At 44.6% G+C, this 27,434-nt stretch overlaps 1 protein-coding gene and 1 long non-coding RNA gene across 7 annotated transcripts; one reads left to right on the top strand and one right to left on the bottom strand.

The window, feature by feature from the left end:
• Positions 1-12: 12 nt before the first annotated feature.
• Positions 13-27,434, bottom strand: LOC127008097 (solute carrier organic anion transporter family member 74D-like). Of its 3 annotated transcripts, XM_050879674.1 has the most exons (15): positions 23,322-23,337; positions 21,543-21,786; positions 19,440-19,595; positions 18,802-18,934; positions 18,257-18,475; positions 15,591-15,788; positions 14,250-14,390; positions 12,492-12,698; positions 6,379-6,543; positions 5,084-5,270; positions 4,393-4,531; positions 3,604-3,705; positions 2,543-3,041; positions 1,487-1,588; positions 13-997 (listed from the first exon to the last, which is right to left on the bottom strand). In XM_050879674.1, exons 3-13 carry the CDS (start codon positions 19,593-19,595, stop codon positions 2,820-2,822), a joined length of 1,869 nt encoding a protein of 622 aa, XP_050735631.1. In that variant the 5' UTR covers positions 21,543-21,786; positions 23,322-23,337; the 3' UTR covers positions 13-997; positions 1,487-1,588; positions 2,543-2,819. The 3 variants fall into 3 exon arrangements, with proteins under 3 accessions (XP_050735631.1, XP_050735630.1, XP_050735632.1); XM_050879673.1 differs by lacking the exons at positions 21,543-21,786; positions 23,322-23,337 and adding an exon at positions 27,311-27,434; XM_050879675.1 differs by lacking the exons at positions 21,543-21,786; positions 23,322-23,337 and adding an exon at positions 20,100-20,250.
• LOC127008098 (uncharacterized) lies at positions 15,795-18,247 on the top strand. Of its 4 annotated transcripts, XR_007760795.1 has the most exons (4): positions 15,795-16,989; positions 17,076-17,247; positions 17,420-17,763; positions 17,850-18,247. It is a non-coding gene; the product is annotated as an uncharacterized LOC127008098 (long non-coding RNA). The 4 variants fall into 4 exon arrangements; XR_007760793.1 differs by having other exon boundaries at positions 17,162-17,247; positions 17,420-18,247; XR_007760792.1 differs by having other exon boundaries at positions 17,420-18,247.

Raw genomic sequence — 27,434 nt, 5'->3', positions numbered from 1 at the left:
AAGATGTACACAATAGTACGGCGGTTTTATTACCCTTTTTTTTCTAAAATAAATCGAATGGACAACGTAATTACACATACAATGCATACGAAAATTATGACTAAATTAGAACATTCATGTTTGTAAATGTATGTATGTATGTATGTATGTATAGAGACGGTCATGTTTTTTTGGGGGACGGTAATAGTATAGACCAAAGGATGTGTGTGTGTGTGTGTGTGTGTGTGTGTGAAAGAGAGAGAGAGAGAGAGAGAGAGAGAGAGAGAGAGAGAGAGAGAGAGAGAGAGAGAGAGAGAGAGAGAGAGAGAGAGAGAGAGAGAGAGAGAGAGAGAGAGAGAGAGAGAGAGAGAGAGAGAGAGAGAGAGAGCAAAACGACTACTCTATGAACAGAAGCTCCCAAAACCATCTCTAAACTAATGTGCTGTACACTTTAACACAATGGACGATGTTATTAAACAGATGTTGCATGACGTGGCAAACAAATGTCGATGGACGTTCGCAGTCATACGGTGGTGTTGATTAGCACCATTAGCATTACCGCCGAAGACAGTTAACTACGCTTACTAACCTTACCGAGATGACGAGGGGTCACGCACAGGCAGCGATATGTTTCATCCTGCTCATGTGCCATCCTTCACACCTCACATCGGGAGCAGTTTTAGGCATGTATAAGTATAAAAAAAATACTCTTCCTTTATCCTTGGCTTCGAGAGCTTCTGTGCATAAGTCTGGCTATACCTACACCTACTTATACATACACCTGAGCTGCCTGAACCCGGCCTCTGCTACACCGCCAAGAGGCTGCCTGTCAGTTCCGCCTTGAGGGGAATGGCCTCCTCCCCTTCCTCCAACCCGTTTTCCTTCGGCTTCTCCTTCCGCCTATACTCATCGTCCTCGTCCTCGTCCTCGTCCTCGTCCTCCTTTTGCCCGTACAGGTCAAGTGTGTGACTGTTCTGGAAGACCACAATCTCACCCAGGATGGAGATGGCCATAAGTACTATGGGGAAAAAAGAGAAAAGGAGGGAGGTTAGCGCTGGAGTGAAGACGTGAAGGGAAGGAGATGGGCAGGGCAGAAGAATAATGGGACAGGGCATGTGGAGTGTAGTACGGATGAGGGTGGAGAGGGCTAGAGTAGTGAAGGAAAAAGATGGGGCGCGAACAGAAGAAGAATATTGGGGGTAGGACATGTGGAGTGTAGAGTATGCACGAATGAGGGTGGAGAGAGTTGAAAATAGTGAATGAACGAACACACACACACACACACACACACACACACACACACACACACACACACACACACACACACACACACACACACACACACACACACACTAGAAAAGTTGGATAAATGTAGATACAGAGACGGGACCACACGAGCGTAAGGCCCAGGCCCTGTAAAACTACAACTATAGGTAAATACAACTAGGTATACACACACACACACACACACACACACACACACACACACACACACACAGACACATACCTGCGGGGATAATATGGAGGGTTGTCCTGAAGTGATCCGAGTCGTAGAGCCAACAGTTGCCCGTCCCGCCACACGTCTTCTCCCACACCACGCACGCGGAGTCTGTCGGTGAAGAAAACAGCAGCAGAGTCGTAGCTAGGGAGAGTTTGGCCACACCACGGACACAATCTTGCATCTATATCACTCGTCTTCCTGTCTCCTCCTACTCAGCGCAATTCCTACTGAACACAAGCTCACCACCAATAGATAAAAAGGGTAGTGTTAGAAATTCCAGCAGCTTGTGTTCAGGTAGGAGCGCTGGGTACGGGACAGTAGATACGAGCGGTATATAAACATGATTGCGAGTGGCCAAATTACACCTATTTACAGCTCTGGGGAAAAAGAGGGATATGAGAAGTGTAGCAGGGGAATGAGAGGGGAAGGGGTGAGGCTGGGAAAAGCAGGGTGGAGGGGTGGCAGGGGAATGAGAGGGGAAGGAGTGAGGCTGGGAAAAGCAGGGTGGTGGGGTGGCAGGGGAATGAGAGGGGAAGGAGTGAGGCTGGGAAAAGCAGGGTGGTGGGGTGGCAGGGGAATGAGGAGGGTGTGTGTGACATGGAAAAGCAAGGGAGTGTGGGGGCTGAGCAAATGCATGTGTGGGGAGGGGGAAGGGGAAATCAATGTATGTGGGGGGGAATCGGGTTAATGAATGGGTATGTGGTAGGGGGAATGAATGTATGTTGGGGGGAATAGGGGCAATGAATGCGTATGTGGTAGGGGGAATGAATGTATGTTGGGGGGAATAGGGGCAATGAATGCGTATGTGGTAGGGGGAATGAATGTATGTTGGGGGGAATAGGGGTAATGAATGGGTATGTGGTAGGGGGAATGAATGTATGCTGGGGGGAATAGGGGTAATGAATGGGTATGTGGTAGGGGGAATGAATGTATGCTGGGGGGAATAGGGGTAATGAATGGGTATGTGGTAGGGGGAATGAATGTAGTAGTAGCAGCAGCAGCAGTAGTAGTAGTAGTAGTAGTAGTAGTAGTAGTAATGATGGTCAACAGCGAGCGCCTCACCTATGATGGCCCCCATGACGATAGGCGCCGGAATGAACCCCAAGAGGCTGATGAATACGGTTATGGTGCCCAGCGAGACGCCCTTGTCCTCGTCCGACACGGCCCTGAGGTGGTGGTGGTGGTGGTGGTGTGTGGGGAGGACAGGTACATATTATGGTCATCTTTTATTATCATTGTCATCGTTATCATTATTATCATTATCTTCCTCCTCTTCGCCATCATCAGTATCACCATTACTACTATCACGATCGTCATTGCTATTGCCCTCATCCTCTAATTATAACCAAAAAACAACATATTCCACCTCTGTTATCAACACACACACACACACACACACACACACACACACACACACACACACACACCTGAGCATGACGACGGTACCGCCGATTTGTCCCGTGGATGAGATGGTCTTGGTGATGATTTGGACGACGAGGTAATAGAAGAACCCATTGCACGGCTCAGGACAGTACCCGCGCCTCGCCGTCCCCCACTCCGACTGTAGGCGCAAGAGAAGTGTGATTGAGGGGGTGCAGCTATACTAGGTCTCTATCAAGGGTGGCACTAAGGATGTGAAGCTTAGGGGCATTTTGATGCCACATAAAGGTTTACTATTGGGCATATTCCAAGATTATTGGGTATTAAACCATGGCCAGTGGGGTGCACCTGGTGGGCACCGGATTCTCATGGGGGACACATGCCTTTCCCCATGTCCTCCCCGTAGCTACGCCACAGGGCGTGGGTAGGTTATTATAGTGTTGATGGCGGCGATGAGGGGTGGCAAAGATGTTAGAGGTAGTGATGGAGAGGGGGGCGAGGATAGTAAAGCATTTGGGAATGAGGGTGTTGGAAGTGTAAGGAGGTGGTGGTGGTGGTGGTGGTGTTAATATTGTTAGCACGTCCCTTCAGGTGGAAATTAATACAAAGAAACTATTAAAATAAGGAAGCGCTGTTAAAGTGCCCTCCTTCCAACAGGTTTGCCCAACCCCCATTGCGTTAGCTGTAACCAATCACCTTTCCTTTGAAGAAAAAAAAAGTGTTGCATTTGCGCGTCAACTTACGGGCGGCAGCAGCACATCGTCTAGGTGTGCCGGAGGCCTGGTGAGCGAGGACATATTGTTTGGCGTGACCGAACCGTCTATACACTTGCACTGACGGTACTCCTGCGGGTGCAAAGAAAGGTAGGTTGGGGTTACGGGGCCTCACGACGACACGACACAGCACAGAGCGAAATGCATCAAGGTTTCAACAGCAGGGACGTGACATGGATGGTGACGGCACTATGCTACTACTACTGCTACTATTAGTACTACTACTACTATTATTGCTACTACTACTACTACTACTACTACTACTACTACTACTACTACTACTACTACTACTACTATTGCTACTACTACTACTACTACTGCAGCTACTGCCACTACTATTACTATTTATTCTTCTACCACTACTACTACTACTACTACTACTACTACTACTACTACTACTACTACTACTACTACTACTACTATGACTACGAGTACTACTACTGCTACTACAGACAATGAAAATTACCAACATATAACTGACACGAAGATGAAAATACCCGATGAACCAGCTACCTGATGACTTAAGAGCTTAACATGAGACTCCCTGACTCAAACTGATATGGTCCATGATTATGTTTTACGAGTTGATGCATCTGCTGGCCAGCAAACAAAGGGAAATAAAGGAGCCAGTAACTTCTATCCCTAAAACAAGCCATTCGTCTTCCTCCGCCCCATGCACCCAACCTCACACACACACACACACACACACACACACACACACACACACACACACACACACACACACAGCACACCACCCACCACCGGCCTGGCTGTGGTGTTGTCGGCGAGGCAGCCAGCGTAGCACGGCGAGTAGAAGAGCGTCTCGCCGTCCTGGGAACAGATCGGCGTGTACTTCTCAGAACACTCGCAGTCTCCCGAGCAGGACGGCACCATGGCCCTGCGGGGGAGTGAGGGCTGGAGGGGTGCAGGGGGATGGGGGGATGAGTGGAGGGGTGAAGATATTCGGGGTGAAGGGGTGTGGTATGGCGGTGCAACTGCGTTAAGAGCATAGCAAGTATAGATATCATACTGATATAACTACGACTGTTACTTTTGCTATTATCACTGCTGCTACTTCTGGTATGCTACTACTACTACTACTACTACTACTACTACTACTACTACTACTACTACTACTACTACTACTACTACTACTACTACTATTATACTACTGCTGCTGCTGCTGCTGCTTCTGCTACAACAAATTTCTTCAATCTGAATGCCTGATAAGAGGATGAATAAAAAGAGGAAAAATATAATAAGAAAATTATAAAAAAAAACATTTAATCAAAGGAAACTAGAAGAAAGGAAAGCTTGACGAATATCACATAGATAGAGATAGAGATACGCACTGACTGATGATTCACACCTACCACTTCCACTACTATCACAAATACGACTACAATTAGTACTGCCACAGCTCCCAGCCCCGCCACAACTGAGTGCTCACCCCTGCACGGGCCCCACCACGTCGACCTTCGGGCAGCCGACGAAGGCCAGCACGACGAAGCCGCAGACGGAGACGCAGGTGATAAAGATGTTGTAGCCGGTGACGAGGCGAGGCCCCGGCCGCCCCCACCTCATGACGGAACCGCTCACCACCGACCCCAACAACGACACGATGAGACTGGCCATCCCTGACAGAGGAATGGTGATGGTGATGATGATGAGGAGGAGGATTATGATGATGATGGTGGTGGTGGTATTATCATTAATAATAATAATAATAATAATAATAATAATAATAATAATAATAATAATAATAATAATAATAATAATAATTATTATTATTATTATTATTATTATTATTATTATTATTATTATTATTATTATTATTATTATTATTATTATTATTATTATTATTATTATTATTATTATTATTATTATTATTATTATTATTATTATTATTATCATTATTATTATTATTATTATTATTATTATTATTATTATTATTATTATTATTATTATTATTATTATTATTATTATTATTATTATTATTATTATTATTATTATTATTATTATTATTATTATTATTATTATTATTATTATTATTATTATTATTATTATTATTATTATTATTATTATTATTATTATTATTATTATTATTATTATTATTATTATTAGTAGTAGTAGTAGTAGTAGTAGTAGTAGTAGTAGTAGTAGTAGTAGTAGTAGTAGTAGTAGTAGTAGTAGTAGTAGTAGTAGCAATAATAGCAGTAGTACCAATGTTAACAGAGTGCGTGTTTGAAATGTCAGAACCCCGATTAGATAAAGTAAAAAAATATACATCTTGAACCTGAACACGTCTGATAAAAGGATGAGTAAAAAGAAGAGGAAAATACAGAATAAAAATATATCACACATAAAAGTATATTTATCCGAATATGTATCTAACTAAAGATGTAGAAACGGGAGCTTGACGAATGTAAATAATGAGAAAGAGATGAACAGACAGATAAATTGATTGATAAATAGATATATAGATAGATAGTAAAATAGAGAGAGAGAGATCATCAATATTTTCCATCTCTCTCTCTCTCTCTCTCTCTCTCTCTCTCTCTCTCTCTCTCTCTCTCTCTCTCTCTCTCTCTCTCTCTCTCTCTCTCTCTAAATCTCAAATTGTACGTACATTTCCCTTTTCCCTTTCCTCTTTTCGCCAACATTTCCATCACCCTGTATCTCCCCACCTTACCCATACACCCCACCAATCCCCCTCCCCCTATTTCCCCCTGTCTCCCCCCTCACCTGTATAGTAATTAGCCTCCGCTGCACTCTTCCTGAACTGATTCTCCAGGTACTTGGGTTTGAAGCTCCAGTAACCCGAGAAGGCGAAGACGGTGATGATGGCGGTGAAGAGATGGCCTGTCCAGATCTTGTTGTTGATGAGGCGCCGCAGAGCCTTCCCCAGGTCTGAAAAGGAAGGGGAGAGGTGGTGGTGGTGATGGTGGTGGTGGGGGTAATGATGGTGGTGGTTGTTAGAGCGTAAGGTATGGTTGTTGTCGGGTTATCATTGTTATTATTGTTGGTAGTAGTAGTAGTAGTAATAGTAGTAGAAGTAGTAGTAGCAGCAGCAGCAGCAGCAGTAGTAGTAGTAGTAGTAATAGTAGTAGTAGTAGTAATAGTAGTAGCAGTAGTAGTAGTAGTAGTAGTAGTAGTAGTAGTAGTAGTTGCTGATGTATTGGCAAAGATAATGGCTAAAGTAGTAATGGTTATGGTTATCGTATTTTTGTGTGCGGGTATGCGGGTGAAATGTTTTCACCTCAGGGAAATAGACGCCCCTGCCTTGCATAGTCTCAGGTCACCCTTGGACAAGGTGTAATACCTGATCTGTCTCCCGTGCCAGGGTCATGGTGAAGCCTCTGAACAGCAGCAGCGGTGGACTGGACTGCAGGCAGAGGATCTCTTTATGAGACAATGGCTGGAGTTCCAGGGTCCTAGTTAGATGGATCGTGCCCTAATTATTTAGGCCTGCGGTGTAGAGGAGTGTGGCGGCCTCTACATTAAAAAGCCTCCCTGGGAACCAGTTGTCGGTGTGAGCTCCCCGTCCCTCCCTTCTAACGACGGAACTCCCATCCCTATTCTGCATAGCAGCTGGTTCTTGTTCTTTTCTCCTGAAAGAGAAGTCTTCCGTGGGCTTTTTGAAGTAGTGCCTCCTGGCTTTTAGGTATAGTTTCTGAGGGGTTTTCTTATACTCAAGGAATATTTCAGCTTTTTGGTCTCTCTGGAAGGGTGTCCGATACTCTCTAGAGTCGGTGGAGAACACCTGGTGACAGGTGCCACTGGCCAGGCCTCGCAAGGGTCACGGAGTTGTGTTAGACGATTCGGAAAGTGGGAACGAATTGCTGGTTCCTCTCCTCCCTTGCCAGCTCTGCTCTGAGTGACTACCCCGGCCCCTTTCTATGGGACAAAGCTTCGAGGACAATAGCTGAAAAGCGCCAGGTTGTGAAAGTCTTTCTCGTGACCGAGGCGAGGAGAAGCGATTGGTCTTTGAGGCGTTTTCAAGACCCTGTGGTAGTGAACTCCCTGTGTTGGAGGCATCTGACACAGCAGTATCTAATTTCCATGCACATTCCTTATCCGATTTAATATATGGTCACACTTTAAGTTATTTCGAGAGGACTTTTTGATATTTGCCCAAATTGTGAACCTGCTTAAATTTCTAACAATGCCTTCGAGACTCAGTAAGTGTGACGTCTGTTCCGGACGTTTTGCGGCTCAGTACTTCCAGCTGAGTAGAACTTATCACTTCTGTATGCAAAGATTAAGACTTAAGCAGGCTGCGACCGAATGGAGAAACAAACACCATGATCTTGAAAAGAAGTTTGAAACCCTTCAGGAATTTATTGCTAACAATGTGGCCATGACTCCACCATCGATGGAGGAGAGACCCTCCACCGAGACTGTGCCCCCTCTAAACGACCCTCCTGTTTCACGGGAGGACGAGTTACCTGCCTCACAGGTTAACTCCCAGCCTGCCTCACAGGCCAACTCCCAGCCTGCCTCACAGGCTAACCCCCAGTCTGTCTCACAGGCTAACCCCCAGCCTGACTCTCAGGAAAACTCCCAGCCTGCCTCACAGGCAAACTCCCAACCTGCCTCACAGGCTAACTCCCAGCCTGTCTCACAGGCTAACTCCCAGCCTGCCTCACAGGCTAACTCCCAGCCTGCCTCACAGGCCAACTCCCAGCCTCTCTTCCTGCTTCACAGAATGACGGGTTCCAACCTGTAAGGAATGGAGCCAAACCGAAGCAGGCAATTAAACATTTACTAACCCCCACTACCTTCAATAGGGTCCAGGTGCTGACAGACACCATGGAGGATGAATTTGAGACTCGCCTAGTTGGGGACTCCATGGTGCGTGGCCAGCTGGTTGAGTTCTGTGGTCGTTCATCAAACGGCCGCAGAAAACGTTACTGTTATCCAGGTGCCAGACTGGACGACATCACCGCAGCGTGCGATGATGTCACGAGTAATGCCGACCGAAACACCCTCTTTGTCATTCAGGCGGCCGCAAATGACGTAAGGACAACCCGTTCTGAGGAACTGCTTGTAAACTACCGCCGCATGATCAAGCAGTATAAACGAAAAATGGATGCCAGTAACATCATAATCTCAGGAATCCTCCAGAGGATTGGAGCCGAATCTAGTTTTTACAGTAAGGCCTTCAGCACGAACAACAGACTTCAGTCCCTTTTCTCGCAAGAAAACGTCCAGTTCGTTAACTTGTGGAACAGTTTTTACTACGATTCGGACTTGTTCCTTGCAGATGGCATCCACTTAAACCCTGTTGGAGCAGCCCGTTTCGGGAGGCTGTTCTGTGACCAAGTGGCTCTTCGAAAGCCAAAAAACGCCAAGGTGAAAACACCAGCAGCTCCACCGTGAGGGAGCACTCAACCCGCGCAACCCCCGGCTCGAATCATATTAAAGCTTGCTATATAAACGCTCGTAGCCTACGTAACAAATTGGAAGACTTAGAAGCACTTGTAGCTATAAATCATTATCACATCATCGGAGTCACAGAAACTTGGATAGACACTTCAAATAGATTTCATTGCGGAATATAGATTACCGGGTTATACGATTTTTTAGTCACGAAAGAGAGAACAGACAGGGTGGAGGCGTTATCTTATATATCCATAGCTCTCTCTATCCAGTATCCATGAAAACAGATATTATAACTAATGTGGACACGGTCTTCATTGAAATTAAAAATATGTCTCATAAAGTAGTAGTTGGACTAATGTATAGACCGCCAGGGCAGACTCTTGATATCGACCACGCGTTGAGTGAATTGATATTAGAAGCAAGTAGCAGTTGCGAGGCAGTAATTGTGGGGGACTTTAACTTGCCAGTGGAAAGATGGGGCGAACCGTTGAACTCTCATACAGGGCTCGACCTGTACACAAATTTATTAGAAAGTGATTTACATCAACGCGTTCAAGAACCGACTCGGGAAAATAATATACTTGACTTTATCTTTTCAACGACAGCTAATTTAGTCAATGAAATAAACGTTGGTCCAGTTTTTAGTTCTAGCGATCACCGAATAATTACATTCAACATCAAGATGAATGAAAGTAAAGAAATTGCTAATCAAGAAAAGGTGCCAGATTATCACAAAGCGAATTTCGTAAGACTCCGATCAATTCTAAATAATTCTGACTGGACTGTAATTTCGACGGAAACAGATATTGATAAATCATGGGAGGCCTTCACCACAATATTGAACAATGCCATAAACATATGCGTACCCTGTCGTAACAGACGTTCAACTATTCAGAAGAAACCGAAATGGTGGAATAACGAAATTCAAAATAGCCTCTCTCTTAAAAAACGCGTATACAGTAGATACATATCAACCCAGAGTGAGGCTGACAAACTGGAGTTGGACAGAATTCGCCGCGAAACCAAGAAATTAGTAAAACGAAGCAGGAAAAATCTTGAAGATATAAAGTGGAAACAAGTAAATCTAATCCTAAAGAATTTTTTAGCTATGTAAATAATAAAAAGTCACTCACTTGTAGTATTGGACAGCTTGCGAATGAAAATGATAACCACACGAACGATGAAAATGAAATGGCTACAATCCTAAGTAACTTTTTCGCATCCGTATTTACCGACGAAGATTGTTTATCACCTCAACCGCCGGAGGTTAGAAGGACCGAAAAGATTTTAAATGGCGTGCTCATCGTAGAAAGTGACATTTTACGCACAATGGAAAAGATTAAAGTAAGAAAAGCTCATGGTTCAGACAAAATTACCCATAGAATTTTAAAAGAAATAAAACATCAAATTTGTAAATCGCTCTCTATCTTATTCAATAAATCTTTAACAGCTGGAAAAGTTCCGTCGATTTAGAAACTAGCAAATGTCACACCACTTTTCAAAAAGGGGACAAGTCTCATCCAGGAAACTATCGACCAATTAGCCTGACATCGATTGTTTGTAAGTTAATGGAGACTATCATTCGCGACAATATTGTCAAGTTCTTCGAAGAAAATTAATATAATAAATAATTCGCAACATGGCTTCCTTTGTAAACGTTCGTGTTTAACTAACTTACTTGATTTTTTCCATTATATTTTTGAGGTGTTCGATGAAAGCAGATCAGTTGATATCATATATTTGGATTTTCAAAAGGCATTTGATAAGGTCTCCCACAAGCGGTTGCTCAGTAAACTATTGGCGCACGGTATCTCAGGTAACATTCACAATTGGCTTGTGGACTGGCTCTCTGAGCGGAAACAGAGCAGTTCTAAACGGTGTTTCAACTAACTGGCTCGATGTCAGAAACAGTGTACCTCAAGGATCTGTGCTTGGTCCCATGCCCTTTTTAATATGTTAATGATATCGATGATGGGCTCACTTGCAAAATATAAAAAATTGTTGATGACACAAAAATCGCTAGTAAGGTAACTACGACACTCGACGAAGAAGTATTACAATCAGATCTAGATCGACTTGCACGTTGGGCCAATCAATGGCAAATTAAATTTAACGTTGACATATGTAAAGTGTTGGACATCGGAAAGAATAACAATCGCGTTCAGTACGTAATGAATGGCCAACAGCTTTCTGCAGTAAGTAAAGAAGAGGATCTTGGAATCACAATATCAAGCGATTTAAAGCCCAGTCAGCATTGTTCAGAGGTAGTTAAAACCGCAAACAAATTGGTTGGCTTCATCGGACGAGTCTTTAATAATAAATCGGAAAAAGTAATATTAAAACTATAATTCGCTGGTTCGACCCCATCTAGAGTAGGTACTGTGTACAGTTTTGGTCTCCCTATTACAGAAAAGACGCAGAAAAGTTAGAACGGGTTCAACGGAGAGTAACAAAAATGATTCCTAGGTTGAGAAATTTATCTTATGAAAAAAGACTTAAAGAAGTAGATTTATTCAACCAATCAAAACGAAGAATGCAAGGCGATCTAATAGAAGTGTTTAAAATGTTTAAAGGATTCAGTGATATTAATGCGGAAGATTACTTTAAATTGATCGATCAAATAGAACAAGAAGAAATAACAATTTCAAGATAAGTAGTAAAAGATTCTCGTCGCACGAAGCCAAACACTTCTTCTTCAATCGAGTCGTTAATGTTTGGAATTTTCTACCCTGTGATGTCGTTGATAGTGCAACAGTTACGGCCTTCAAGAAGAGATCAGACAATTTTTTTTTATCCAACCATCAACTAAGATATTACTCTTTGTCGTAATAACGTTAAGTTCTTTCGAATACTGGTGTCCTTGTCCGTTTTTATCGCCCGGTTAGTGGTAGCGGTAGTTTTCCTCTTTCCTACATAATTTCTATGCAGTTTTTCCATGTTGCATGGTTCTTTTTCCTTTCCTGCCAGCTTTGGCTGAAGGGATGAGGGGGGGGGAGGAGCCTTTGCCTTTGCTGTTCTTCATCTTCCACCGTTGATTAGCTAGTTAGTGTAACTTGTCACAAACAGCCTCGAAAGGACCATCAGGTCTGCTGTTGTTTGTTCTTCCTTTGTGTTCCTTTGTATTTTGGTTATACACATTCTTTCTAATTCATCATTTTCCATTCAGTTCATCTGTTCATTCTTTCACTTGTTATCTGTTCTTTCCTCTTTCCCTTCTTATTTTTCCTTTCCCCTCATTTTTTCCTTCCTTTCATTCCTGCCTTCCTTTCTTTCTCCCTTCTTTTCTTTCTTTCGCTCTCTCTTTCTTTCTTTCTTTCTTCCTTCTTTCCTTTCTTCCTTCCTTCCTTCCTTCCTTCCTTCCTTCCTTCCTTCCTTCTTTCCTTCCTTCCTTCCTTCCTTCATTCATTCATTCGTTCCTCCATCCCTCTCTACCTCCCTCCCACCGCCGTAACACCACCGCCACCACAACTCACTTTTGATGCTCGGCCTAGACATCTCCATTTTGTTGAGGTGAAGAGTCCTGTAGTGTTGGGGCGTCTTGGAGCCTCCCGCCAGCCTGTTCTTCTCGGCCTTGCGAATGTACTTCCTCCCCTCCCGCCTCAGTGTTGCCGGGAGCTTTCGCGGGAAGATGAAGAGTGGCAGAGCGGTGGCGAAGACAACCGCGCCGATAGACAAGAGGCCTGGAATGAGGAGGATGAGGAACTGGAAGGGTGGAGGAGATCGAAGACGGCAGGGAGTGGAGAACAATGTATGAGACGAAGGAATGTAGATGGAAGATGAAGAGGAGGAGGAGGAGGAGGAGGAGGAGGATGTGTGAAATGATGGAAGAAAAGAGGAAGAAGAAGGTGAAAAGAAGGACAATGTGTGAAACGAAGAAAAAAAAGGAGGGAGGCGAAGAGGAGGAGAAGAACGAGGTGTGAGACGAAGGAAGGTAAAGGTAAAGTTGGGGGCATACCCTGTAGCAGCGCGTGGCCTCGGTGCTCATCTCCGTGACATTGGCCCTTGAGCCTGTGGTGGGAGGGAGCCCATCACCCCGGGACACAGGGCCAGTGTGACATCCGGGTTACCACAGTTTACCTTCCCCAGGTTTCCCCAGGTACCCATTACCCGGGCCGGGATTCGAACCCGGGCCCGCGGAGTAGAAGCCAGGCACCCTGACCACTAGACCACGGAGGAAGGAAGAAGGAAAACGAAGAGAAGGACGAGAGCGATGTGTGAGATGAATGAAGGAAGGAAAAAGACGAAGAGGACAAGGAGGATATGTTAGACGAAGGAAGGAAGGAAGATGACGAGGAGGAGGAGAACAATATGTGAGACAAAGAAAGAAAAGAGGAAGACAAAGACGAGGAGGAGGATGACGACGTGTGTGATAAAGGAAAAAAGACGCGTCGAAAAGGAGGAGGACATTGTGTGAGACGAAAGAAAAAAGGTGGAAAACGAAGAGGAGGAAGAGGACGATGTGTGAGGCGAAGGAAGAAAGAAAGAAGGCGGAGAACGAGGTGTGAGATGAAGAAAGAAAGGAGGAAAACGTAGAGGAGGAGGACGATGTGTGAGGCGAAGGAAAACAGTAGGAAAACAAAGAGGAGGAAGAGTTTTTTTTTTTGTTTTTTTTTACAACAAAGGAGACAGCTCAAGGGCACAAAAAAAGGAAACAATAATAAAAAAATAGCCCGCTACTCGCTGCTCCTACAAAAAAGGAATTGATATATGAAACGAAGGAAAACATGAGGAAGACCGAAAGGAAGGAAGGAAAACGTGTGGCAGAATGGAATGAAGGAGGAATGCTTAAAATTAGAGCGCGCGGATGAATGAGATGGAGGAAGAATTAATTTGTAGCTATTGAAACTTTCACGTCCTTATTTACTACATCATTTATCCTGAAAAAAATCTCACTGTCCATCTATCTATCTATCTATCTATCTATCATCAGTCTTCTCATCCCCATACACATTGGTCGGTATTATAAGTCACTTTCGCTTCTCACATTAACTATTTCTAAAGGTCAAAGAGGTGGTCAATCAGGTTCTAATGAGTGTTTCTTTAGGTTCATGCTACTGAGGGAGGGTCAAACTACCACCAGGGCCATAAAACTATTCCTGGAAATGCCCACAACTCATACGAAAGCCTTGTCAAATATGTAAACTTGAGAGACGAAATGTTTTAAAATATGACCCATTGACTCGTCCCTCCGCTGTCCCCCCCACTGTCTCCCCCCCGCCTGCCCCCCTCACCTAGCCACCACGCCCCCAGCCAGCGCGGGTCCTCCTTGCTCAGGTTTGGCTTTTCAGACGGGTCGATCCAGATGGAGAGGGCGCGGCCGCCGATCACAAAGCCGAACACGGGACCGATGATGCGCAGGAGTATGTTCAGGGCTGTGGAGGAGGTCGGGAGGGGAAAAGTATGAGAGACACGCCAATATAAGATCAGTCTGGCACGCGCACCTTCAGCGTATCCCCCCAACTTCACCTTTACCTTTGACTATTATGGTTATGAGGAGTAAAGGTTGAGAGACATGCGTGTACCTGGGGCCATGAGATCATTCTGAGAACTCTAACAGCAGCTATTAAGATGAGGAGGAGGAAGAGTAAATGTTGGGAGACACACCTGTACCTGGGGCTATGAGATCATTCTGACAACTCTATCAACAACTATTAAAATGAGGAGGAGTACATGTTGAGAGCCATACGTGAACTTAGTAACAATAACCTTTCTGAGAACCATTATAACAGCTGATCAAGTTAGGGAGGAATGAAGGTGAGAGACAAGAATTCATGCAGAGTGACAACAATCAGTCTGACATATAACTATTACGATAGGGGGAAAGAAGATAGGTTGAGAGACATGTATGACAACGGTTACTATGACAACTATTATAACTACTACAATAACTACAACTACAAAAAAACATTTGCTGTAATAACGAGAGTAGACAAAAAAGGAGGAAGGAAGAAAGGGTTAGAGACATGGAAGGAGAAGGAAAAGTCTGACTGTGACTACTACTCGAACATGCGCGATAAGAAAACCACTCACAGTACATAGTAAAGGGAAAAGTTATTCTTGTTGCTGTTGTCGTTTAGGTAGCTATGACTGAAAAAGGGCAAGTCTGACAAACTCTCACAACAACCAATGCGACAAATTATCCATATCAGGAGAGACGAACACTGTAGTAAAAAGGAAAAGGTCTTGTTGTTATCATCGTGCAAGTAAATAAGACAGAAAAAAGGATACGCCTGACAAAAACTCTTATAACATCCCTTGCAACAAACTAACCCTATCAGGAGAGACACTCACTGTAATAGAAGGAAAAGGTCTTGTTGTCGTCTATGTAAGTGATATCGACAAAGGATAAGCATAGCAACAACAACAACAAACAAAACTAATATAACATCCCTTGCAGCAAACACCCTATCAGGAGAGCCACTCGCTGTAATAGAAGGAAAAGGTCTTCTTGTTGGTGTTGTCGTCTATGTAAGTGATATCGAAAAAGGATAAGCATAGCAACAACAAACAAACAAACAAAACTAATATAACATCCCTTGCAGCAAACTAACCCTATCAGGAGAGCCACTCACTGTAATAGAAGGAAAAGGTCTTCTTGTTGGTGTTGTCGTCGAGGTAAGTGAGGCCGAGGCTGTAGAAGAGGCTGATGGCGATACCGACGAAGAACTGCGACAGGAACAGCAGACAGATGACGGCGTAGTACTCGGAGCCTCGCGTCTGCGGCCCTTCACAGTCCTCCTTGCTGCCCGTGTGACAGAGCTCCTCCGTGGCTGCCGGGGAACGAGGAGGAGGAAGAGATTAGAAGCAGCAAGTGAAGGAGAAGGAAGAGGAGGAGAAAGAGCTAGAATCGGTAAGTATAGGAGAAACAGAGGGAGGTAGAGAGGAAGGCTACCAGGGAAGGAGGAGGAGGAGGAGGAGGATAGAAAGCAGGAGGAAGAGGTATTTTGATGAGTTTCGTGCAGGAAGAGGAAGAGAGAGAAGAAGAGTTTTAAATGGGCTTAAGACAGGAGGAAGACGAAAGGGAGGAAGAGAAATTCAATGGAGGTTAGTGCCGGAGGAGGAATAGAAGGAAAGGGAGGAAGTTAGAGACGGCTAGGTAGGAGAAAGAAGAGAGGGAAGAAGAGTTTTAAATGATTGGGAAAGGAAGAAAGAGAGAGAGAGGTAGATGATTTTAGAAGCGAAGGAAGAGAAGAGAAGGATGAGAAGAATAAGAGTTGTGAAGCTGCATGTGTAGGAGGTATAGAGAGAAGGAAGAAAAGAAGTTTATAAGCGGTGGTGTGGGAGGGGGAAATAAACAGAGGTATGAAGTGGTAGTGATCAGTCCAAGAAGAGGAGAAGGAGAAGGAGAATGTTAGAAGTGGCTAGTACAATAGAAAGAAGAGAAGAAAGTTGGTAGGTTAGTGGAAGACGAAGAAAGGTAGAAGAGTAGGAGGTTGGTAGCTGTTAGTGCAAGGAAGAAAAGTAGGAAGATGGAGGAGGTCTGAAGTGGGCAGTACAGGAAGACGAACAAACAGGAAAAGGGGAAGATAAGGGGAAAGAAGAAAAGTAGGTTAGTGGCTGTCAGTGCAAGAAGAGAAAGAAAAGTAGCAGGAAGGGGTATGGAGCTGGTAGTACAGGAAGACAAGCAAACAGGAAAAGGACGAGGAAAAGGGAAATACAAGGAAAAAGAAGAAGAGTAGGAGGTTAATAGCTGTCAGTGCAAGAAGAAAAAGAAAAGTAGCAGGAAGGAAGGGGTCTGAAGCAGGTAGTACAGGAAGACAAACAAAGAGGAAAAGGAAGAGGAGGTTACAAGAGATTAGCACCGGGAAAGAAGCAGGTCAGAGGAAGGAGGAAGAGCCAGGATGGTGGTTGAGGATGTATAAATAACAGACAGAAAGAGGGTATTAGGAGGGGATAGTAAAGAGATGAATATGAGAGATAGGAGCTAGAGAGAAAGAAGAGGAGATTGTAGCGGATTGTTAGAAAGGTGAGGTTTAGTAAGAAGGAAGAGTCTGCTAGATGCGAATGGGTTTGTTCATCGATTTGTTACAGGGGGAAGGGAAGAGCGGGTTAGTGAGGTTTAGTAAGAAGGAAGAGTCTGCTAGATGTGAATGGGTTTGTTCATCGATTTGTTACAGGGGGAAGGGAAGAGTGGGTTAGTGAGGTTTAGTAAGAAGGAAGAGTCTGCTAGATGTGAATGGGTTTGTTCATCGATTTGTTACAGGGGGAAGGGAAGAGCGGGTTAGTGAGGTTTAGTAAGAAGGAAGAGTCTGCTAGATGTGAAGGGGTTTGTTCACAGATTTGTTACAGGGGGAAGGGAAGAGCGGGTTAGTGAGGTTTAGTAAGAAGGAAGAGTCTGCTAGATGTGAAGGGGTTTGTTCACAGATTTGTTACAGGGGGAAGGGAAGAGCGGGTTAGTGAGGTTTAGTAAGAAGGAAGAGTCTGCTAGATGTGAATGGGTTTGTTCATCGATTTGTTACAGGGGGAAGGGAAGAGCGGGTTAGTGAGGTTTAGTAAGAAGGAAGAGTCTGCTAGATGTGAATGGGTTTGTTCATCGATTTGTTACAGGGGGAAGGGAAGAGCGGGTTAGTGAGGTTTAGTAAGAAGGAAGAGTCTGCTAGATGTGAATGGGTTTGTTCACAGATTTGTTACAGGGGGAAGGGAAGAGCGGGTTAGTGAGGTTTAGTAAGAAGGAAGAGTCTGCTAGATGTGAATGGGTTTGTTCATCGATTTGTTACAGGGGGAAGGGAAGAGCGGGTTAGTGAGGTTTAGTAAGAAGGAAGAGTCTGCTAGATATGAATGGGTTTGTTCATAGATTTGTTACAGGGGGAAGGGAAGAGCGGGTTAGTGAGGTTTAGTAAGAAGGAAGAGTCTGCTAGATGTGAAGGGGTTTGTTCATCGATTTATTACAGGGGGAAGGGAAGAGCGGGTTACATAATACAAGCAGGATATGAAGGAGTAAAAGAAGTAAGATGATAAGACGTAATATGATAAAAAGGATGCCGAAGAAGTACAAGGAGCAAGATGATAAAGAAATGAAAAAGAGAACATTACAGACTTCATACATTAAGAGCAGTTCAGTTCATCCCACACACATCTTCCCTCTCTCCGTCTCTCTCATACTCCCTTTCATAACTTTGTAACTCCATTATGGTCCGTCCTTCACATGCCTTCACCCACTAACATCCTCTTCCTCGCTCAACCCTCAACACCTCGCCAAACCCACGTCACCCAACCACCGCCACACGTCACTACTTACAGTACCCCGTGATGTTAGTGGTGGAGAGCGCCTGCACCACTGACTCGGCGTCCTCCCCCGCCCCGTAGATGAAGTGTGGCAGGGCGGCGGTGAAGCAGGAGATGGCGGTGAACATGGCGCCCACCCCGAGCCAGCGAGGGCGGTGGCCGAAGTTGCCGTAGTAGCTGAGGAAGATGGCGAGCAGGACCTGGGAGATGTCGTTGCCGGCGAGAATGATGCCTGTGTGTGCGTGTGTGTGTGTGTGTGTGAGAGAGAGAGAGAGAGAGAGTGGGGAAAAAACAAATTTAAATGATTATGTTTACAACCTCCTCATTATCAACAACAACACTACTAATACTAATGATACCACTAATAAAAACTAATAATAGAAATAATGATAATGACAAAATAGGAAGTAATTTATATATAAAAAAAGAACAAGAGCAAGATTTAGCGGAGGTCAAGAGGAGAAAAAAAACACGCAAATCACACACACACACACACACACACACCACCACCACCAACAACAACAACAACAGCAACAACAACGTCTCCTGAAGCCTCACCCGTTTCTCTGCTCTTAAGTTTGAAGCGCTTCTCGATGGTGGAGAGGACGGCGACGACGTAGGTGAAGAACATGCCCATGGTCGTCCCCACCAGGCAGTGCACCAACACGTACGACTCCTTGGTGGCCAGCTTCTGCAGGGGCGTGGCGGGAGAGCGGCGGGGAGGGCGACATGGGGAAGGGATGGAGACGTGAGGGGGAGTTCATATGATGTCAAGCCAAGCAGCAAGAAGTGGGAAGATGTCAGGAGGGCAATGCTGTTGTAGTGGTAGGAAGGAAACGAAGGATAGGTAAGGAATGGAAGCAAAGAATCTCATAGGTAAAAAGAAGTGAAAAGACGTCAGGAGGTAGGAAGGAAGCAATGACGAAGGAAAGGGCAGGATGAGAAACAGGGAAACTAATAGATGAAAGTAGCCGAGTTTATGTAAGATCAAGCAACAGGAAGAGGTATAAAGACGTCATGAAGGGGGGGCAGAGGAGGGCAGTGATAGCAGTGGCAGGAAGAAAACGAAGGCGAAGGAAAGGTCGGGGAAGAGAAACAAGAAAACTAATAGACGGAAGTGGCAGAGTGTATGTCCCTGACTCTCCTACTCTCTCTTCGCCTCCCCTACTCACCCTACTCTCCCTGCATCCTATTACCTGGAGAAAAGGAAGGCCGCAGCGTGTCTCGGCAATGTCCTCAGGTGTGCACAGCTCCTGCAGCCGCGCCTCCTCCTCCTTCGCCAGGTTTCCTCCCCCTCCGTCATCGCCGCCGCCACCGCCGCCCCCACCGCTCCCTTTCTTCTTGAGTGTCATCTGAGAGGAATTAAAGGTTCTGTGAATTTACTCTTTTTAAGGAATGTGATTTTATTGACTATTTGATATATTGGAGTGCTTATTTGTTGGTTTTGTTGTTATTGTTGCTATCATTACTGTCATTACTATCATTATGTCATTATTATTACTATTATTATTATTATTATTATTATTATTATTATTATTATTATTATTATTATTATTATTATTATTATTATTATTATTATTATTATTATTATTATTATTATTGTTGTTGTTTCTGTTACTACTACTACTACTACTACTACTACTACTACTACTACTACTACTACTACTACTACTACTACTACTACTACTACTACTATTAAAATTATTATTAGACACACAAAAAAAATATTCCTTGCTACCTTCATGTATTTCTTAGTTAACATCTTCCAGTAAGTCCTTTCCCTTTCCTTTCAATAAATTCCTTTCTTCAGCACTATCTCCCTCTCCTCGCTTCTCCTTTTCACCACCACCACTCACCTGCCCACCGCCTCCTTCACCTCCTCTGCCGCCGCTGCTGCCGCCACCCTGTCCCTTGGTCCAGGCGGCCGAACGGGAGGAACACGCGGGCACAGACTCCCACCTCGCGTTGTTACCTAAACGCCTCACGCAGCCTCGCTTCACACTCGCTTGCACATCAACATTCAGCCTTCAGCAGATCGACTTTTCGCTGCATTCGGAAATCTGGAGTCTATGATCCCAAGAGTTTTATTTATATTTGTGTACGATACGCCTCCCTCGCCTCGCTACACATTCGCTTGCACATCACCATTCAACTTTCAGACCGACTTTTTGCTGCGCTCGGGAATCTGTAGTCTTTGCTCCTAAAAGCTATGTTTCTTTATGTTTTTCTGGACGTTTAGTACTTTGCCTCAAAACGTTTTTTACTTTTTTTATATCTATTTCCCGAAGTTTCAATGCTATGCCTCACTACCTGTTTCTTGTCTTCGTTATTTTCAGAAGCTTGGAATGATTTACCTCTAAGCGGTGACATTTCTCACTCGCTTTCTTTGTTGATCCTTTTTTTGGAACTCAAGGATCCTAGGCTCTAATTATTATCTGTCATGTAGATTAAATATAGCACACACACCTTATAAAAAGTAAATGCAAGAGCAGATATATGACGAAATAAATACTTAAAAGAATAAACACATGAATATATAGATGGAGAGACACAGATGGAGCGAAAGGCAGACAGACAGACTGATGGACGAGGTTAGATAGATAAATAGTTAGATAGACGTAGGTAAATAGAGATATAAACAAAGAATAAACGTAAGAACGAAACACGAAGAGAAGAAAAGAAGACGGAATGAAGAAAAGTAGAAAAGGAGGAAATTTAAAATCATAATACGTAAGAAAGAAAAAGAGACGGAAAGAAGAAGGAAGGAAAGGAAAGCGGAAAGAGGCAAAAATTTCAAAACATAATACAATCCGTGTAATCTTTCAACGCACTCATTACATTTCCTGCTATAATATTTTGACGCACTCCCTTACCCCCGCCCCCCACCCGTCACACCCCAACCTGTCCACTTGCCACTTACGATCTTTTGACGAACTCTCTCAACTCCCCACATCCACGCAACACCCCAACATCTCGACCTGTCCACTTGTAATATTTTGACGCACTCCTTTACCGCCCCGTCACACACACCCCCGTCACACCCCAACCTGTACACTTGCCACTTACGATCTTTTGACGAACTCTCTCAACTCCCCACATTCACGTAACACCCCAACATCTCGACCTGTCCACTTGTAATATTTTGACGCACTCCTTTACCGCCCCGTCACACACCCTCCCGTCACACCCCAACCTGTACACTTGCCACTCATGATCTTTTGACGAACTCTCTCAACTCCCCACAGCCACGCAACACCCCAACATCTCGACCTCTCCACTTGCCACATACGAGATCTTACCGTGCTACCACTTTGGCTGTTGAGTTACTTGGAAATGGCTATGTAACGTCTCTCAGCTCTCCCTCACTTTCACTTGGGACATGTTTCACTGTTTCACTGCCTTGGAGTCTGTCATCGTTTGTCATCTATTATTTTTTCTTGCGTCAAGGCCTCGAAGTTCGTGATTATCTCTGCGATCTGTTTATCAGTTGTGTCCTTATTTTCGACGTCTTGTTTATTATGATATGTAGAGCATGATCCCATTCTTCGATAAAAGATAAAGGAAAGCGTAAAGAACATGTATATTTTTTCCTTCTCCGCACGACTGGTCAGCTCAGTTTCATAAGCACCGGGGGGGGGAGGGGGAGGGGGGAGGCAGCATGGGGCAAGCAAGAGTCATACATCACGGCAACCACTAAAGAAAATTCGCCTGGGCCAATAATGGGTTGAGGTGTTTTAATGTGCGCTGACAGGCCACGCACGAGGTTTATTCTTCGCTAAAGGAGAGAAGGAAGAGTACAGAATATAGTTTTCTTCCTCCTTCGCCGCACAATTAATTAGACGTGTTTTTCAAGTGTTTCCATGTTCGCTAACAGGGCAGGCACGAGGGTATTATCATCGTCCCTCCATCGTATCAGGGAGGCAAAGGTTAACTCCCGTGAGGCCACGTGTTGGGATGAGTGGCTCCACGAGACACACTGTTACTATCACTATGACAGTCACTATATATCACCAAAATTACTGTTCTAACTTCATGATTACTGTACACTACCAAGACCTGTATTAGGGAAGTAAAGGTTGTCCAATACTTTAAGCCGGTCCTGTGTGAAATAGCTCCTCATGACCACAACCACCACACCAACAACTACTGCTGTTCCTACCACTACGTCTGTCACTGCCACCATCATCACCGCTCCACCAGGACCGCTACCATAATACCAACAACCGTATGAGAGAAACAAATGTTATCCCAAATTCTGAGGCTGGCCATGTGTGAAGCGGTTCCTCATGACATTACTACCACTATTTTTTTTAGTCATGGAAACAGCTCAAGGGCAATAAACAAAGGAAGGAAAAAAGAAAAAAAGCCCGCTAGGTGCTGCTAAAGAAAACAGAAGTGGCCAGAAGAGAGGTCAGTTTCGAGTGGAGGTGTCTTGGATTCATATTCTTAACCCGGTAGCAGCGACGGGCCAAATTTGTGGCTTTACCGTGTACCAGCGACGGGCCACATTTTTGCCATGATATAAACCCCCCAAAATAGATGATACATAAATTGATCACAAATGCGTTGATATATATTATGAAATGGTTTGCGTGAGTAATGATTTTTTCTCATTTTTTCTCGCTTAGAAGGGCCTTTAAGAAACATGATCCCTGCGGCTACCAGGTCAAACGTATCTGGCTCCCACTACGACTATTTTCCAAGGCCACAGAGAAGATCACCCAGGTATATAGGGGTGATTTTCCCTTTCATGCACCGTTGCCAGATTGTCGTACTCAGACCATAGTATTTACCGGTTTCTGACGCCTAACTATTGCCAAGAAACATCACGAATTAACTATTTTAACGATAATTTTAAGTGAATCTCCTTATTGGGGTCCACGAGACAGTTTTTGGGTCGGAAGTCGGTAAATATGAGTAAGACAATCTGGCAACTTTGCTTTCATGGTGCAGAAGTCGTGTAAAATTATCACTATAAGATCACTAAACAGTCCATGAAAATCCCAGCAACTTCTACGAGAGGCTTTAGGTGAGCTGCGGCGCCGATACGTTTAAGAATACGGACTTTGATGCCTCACTTCTGTCACCGCCACCACCACCATTACCACCACCACACTCAGCACACGCCTGGCTCCCCCACCCCACCCCTCGTGAGGTCCAACACAAACTGAGGTGACTTGAGAGATCCGCCTAACTGCCATCCATCACTGAGCACCACCCCAACCCCCACCACCATCACCACCATCACCTCCATTTCTGCTCTATATCCCTCAGCCTATCACCACCACCACCACTGCCATCCATCACTGAAAACCGCCCCCACCCCCACCACCATCACCACCATCACCTCCATTTCTGCCCTATACCCCTCAGCCTATCACCACCACCACCACTGCCATCCATCACTGAAAACCGCCCCCACCCCCACCACCATCACCACCATCACCTCCATTTCTGCCCTATACCCCTCAGCCTATCACCACCACCACCACTGCCACTATCACCGTCACGGCCCATCCATAAACCCCCCCATCATCCCTCAACACCACAGTTATTGTAATTAGTTCCTTATCACCACCATATCACCATTTTCATCTCCGTGTCTCAGCGTACAATCACCACTGCTACATTCATCACTACTGTCATTGCATTTCTTCCGTCATCACCACGATCGCCACTCCTCGTGTCATCACCGCAGTCTCATCACCATAAGCACTACGGTTCCCACAGCTGTTAAATCACCATCATGCATAACTCCTATCACCACTGCCACTATCACCACCGCAGATTCACCACCAGCATCACCACCCTCAATAAGACCACCAAAACCACCACACTAATGATGCAGAAGAAACACCATAAACATCACCACGCTACCATCATCATCATCATCGTCAGTACCAGCAGCAGCAGTAACAGCAGCCAAAACATTGATAACGACAACAGTCACAACAGCAACAGGAAAAACAAAAACAATACGTATCAAGGAAACTCATTGCGGAAATTATCTTTCTCTTCGTCTCTTCACAACCATCATAAGCCTACACGCAAATTCTCTTATTTTAATTGAGTGAAAGAAAATACAAATAAAGAAAGGAAAGGTTAAGAAAAGGCATTCGTTAAGGCTTATAAAATGATGTCGCTGGCTGAGTGGCTAACGCGAGTGTACCTACAGTGTAACCAATTCCAGACCTACGTTCGAGTCTCGCCATTACCTGACCACCTTAGCGACCAAAAATCACTACCACCAGCCACATACACATATTCACTCCGGCCGCGGGATGTTAAAATAGGTACCTCTAAACACCACATCTGCCCGTCCTATCACACAAACACACACAAAAAAGAGATTGGAGAAAAGGAAAAATAAATAAATATATGAATAAATAGATAAATACACAAACACAGGGAAGATGAAAAATAATAACAATGCGGTAACGACACTAACAGCTGATAACCGATTGAGGCTTCTGTCACATGCCGTCCATTCCAAACCTTTTAACCGCTACTGCCAGGATGCGCGAGTGTTTTCATTGAGTAATTTTGCGCCGCGCCACGATGACCAGGTCCGGCAAGCGATAACACACCAGATACAGCAACAAATGAGCGAAGTGCCTCTAGAGATTACTATTATACCGATACAACTGCCGCTTAAGATATGGAGCCTCTCTCTCTCTCTCTCTCTCTCTCTCTCTCTCTCTCTCTCTCTCTCTCTCTCTCTCTCTCTCTCTCTCTCTCTCTCTCTCTCTCTCTCTCTCTCTCTCTAAGTTTCAGGAAATATAAGACGAAAAGAAGGAATAAATATGACATTACGAGCTTGACTCAATCATTTAAACATACATATAGGTAACAACATACAGGTGAAGTACACACGCTGGCAAGGAGTGGCTACTGGATGGGGTGTGTGGTGTGTGAAGGCCCCGGCAGTACCCTGAGATCGACTATAATGAGTTTTGCTCTAATCGGGCGATGGCGATGGCAAGTCCAGCTCATGATCAGGTCGTGGTGAATTACACACTCACACGTTCCCCCCGCCACCCACACACACAGGTGACACAAGCAGCATACTCGACCACATGCAGAGAGCCCATTACGCCCCTTTTAAGAGGAAAAGTTAGGCACAAGAGAGAGCTCCTAAGCTTATCTGGGCGCCACTCCATCACCCACGTGCATGGACACTGGAGTTTCTGTAGACTGACGGGAGACAGAGAATGACAGAGAAGGAATGGAAGAGGGAGAAAGAGGAAAGTGGTGAAGAAGAAGACCCACAAACAACAGCTTACACATCAAACAAACAAACAAACCGGAAGGGATAGAGAAGGAGCAAGAGAGGAGAGGAAAGTGGTGAGGAAAAATTAGAGTCGTATTAGACAAACCGGGGAGAGATGGGGAAGGAGAAAGGGAGAGTGAGGAAAAAAGTGAAAAAATTACCCACGAACCACAACTGACACATCAACATAACAAACCGGAGAGGGACAGGGGAGGAGAGAGGGATGAGTGGTGAGGAGAGAAGGATGAGTGGTGAGGAGAGAAGGATGAGTGGTGAGGAGAGAAGGATGAGTGGTGAAGTAGAAGACCCACAAGCCACATCAGAACAAACCAACCAACGATATTATAACTACATACAACTATTAGCTTCCTTTTCCACACTACACCTTCCTGACTTCGACCGCCTCCACTTGTATACTTTGCTCTTGCTACTGAAAAGAAGCAAAAGAGGGAGAGGGGATCGGAGGAGGCGCTGGTGTGGACTGGTTGGTTGGTAGGATAACAGGCAAGGAGGAATGAATAGATGGCTGGGTGGGAGTTTGGTTTGGTGGTCAGCTGAGAGGGAGGAGGAGCTGGAAGAAAGGGATGGTAAAGGGAGAGAGAGAGGATGAGAGAGAGAGAGAGAGAGAGAGAGAGAGAGAGAGAGAGAGAGAGAGAGAGAGAGAGAGAGAGAGAGAGAGAGAGAGTAAGAGGAAGGAGGAAGTGATAAGTGAGGTGAAGGTTGAAGATGAAGGGGAGGAAGAGGGGAAGGGAACATGACCGTGGGGTACAGAAAGAGGTGTGTGTGTGTGTCTCTCTCTCTCTCTCTCTCTCTCTCTCTCTCTCTCTCTCTCTCTCTCTCTCTCTCTCTCTCTTAATAGGCTTTTATTTACCCATTTCTTCCACATGACTAAACCACTATCATGCATTTCCTTTCACCCACACTTTCTACTACTCCACACACACACACACACACACACACACACACACACACACACACACACACACACACACACACACATGGCTCCTCTTGTAAGACAGATGAAAAGGCCGATTGGTGATACAACTTTAAGGAGCGATTAGTCCACCTCGACGATAGACCGTAGGGCCCTGTGAAGGGAACACACACACACACACACACACACACACACACACACACACACGTGCCATACGATCTGTTACGTCACTTAACATCACGAGGCATACACAGTCAGTTTTTTTTTTTTTCCTTCTTCTTCCTCTTTTTTTACTATTATTCGAGACGGACCCAAATCGTGAATCAAGAGAGCAGGATAAATACGGAGGTAGGCGATGTATTTTCTTTCATTTTTAATACTTTTTTTTTTAAGTTCGTCACCCCTGTGTACCACCTAACCCTAGCGGTTAGCCTATTAAGTGTTGGGTAACGCGGCGGAGAGTGATTCGGAGCGGCTTGGACACATGTGCACATACCTAATAATACTAGTCATCATTCTGGAAGCTCCTCGTTTTTCATACTGTGGGCCTTTGTAGCTTCATCATATAAGTGACACAATAATAATAATATGAGTTCCTCCATTAGTGAGGCAAACGTTCCATTACGAAAAATATACGTTTGTTGCCTTAAGCATACGCCGGCCTCAACGACTGATGTTAATGATGTAAAAATATAGAGACGCAAATAAACTATAAAAACAATAACAGCAACAACATAAAGGTTAAGTACAACACATGAACAACACCAATGCCAATGATAATAATTAATCGTATTAGCATTAGTAATGAATAATAATAATAATAATAATAATAATAATAATATAATAACAAAAATACTAGTCACCTCGTATCCAGCGTGAGTGTATAGGTGTGTGTGGGCAGCGGCAGGTGTGGGTGAACACTGTCCACCTAGTATTACTCTCTCTCCCTCTCCCCTCTCTCCCTCTCTCTCCTCCCCACGTCGCCCC

This window comes from Eriocheir sinensis, chromosome 37 (assembly GCF_024679095.1).
Source record: "Eriocheir sinensis breed Jianghai 21 chromosome 37, ASM2467909v1, whole genome shotgun sequence".
Lineage (NCBI taxonomy): Eukaryota > Metazoa > Arthropoda > Malacostraca > Decapoda > Varunidae > Eriocheir > Eriocheir sinensis.
The sequence above is the reverse complement of the archived record's forward strand: the minus strand, read 5'-3'. Positions and strand labels throughout refer to the sequence as shown.

Excerpts from the sequence above, each read along its gene's own strand:
- LOC127008097 (XM_050879673.1), bottom strand. The coding sequence starts at position 19,595 with ATGACACTCAAGAAGAAAGGGAGCGGTGGGGGCGGCGGTGGCGGCGGC. Across the intron at positions 18,476-18,801 it reads ACTTAAGAGCAGAGAAACGG|GCATCATTCTCGCCGGCAAC; the intron begins GTGAGGCTTCAG and ends ACGCACACACAG. Across the intron at positions 3,042-3,603 it reads ACGATGTGCTGCTGCCGCCC|TCGGAGTGGGGGACGGCGAG; the intron begins GTAAGTTGACGC and ends TTGCGCCTACAG.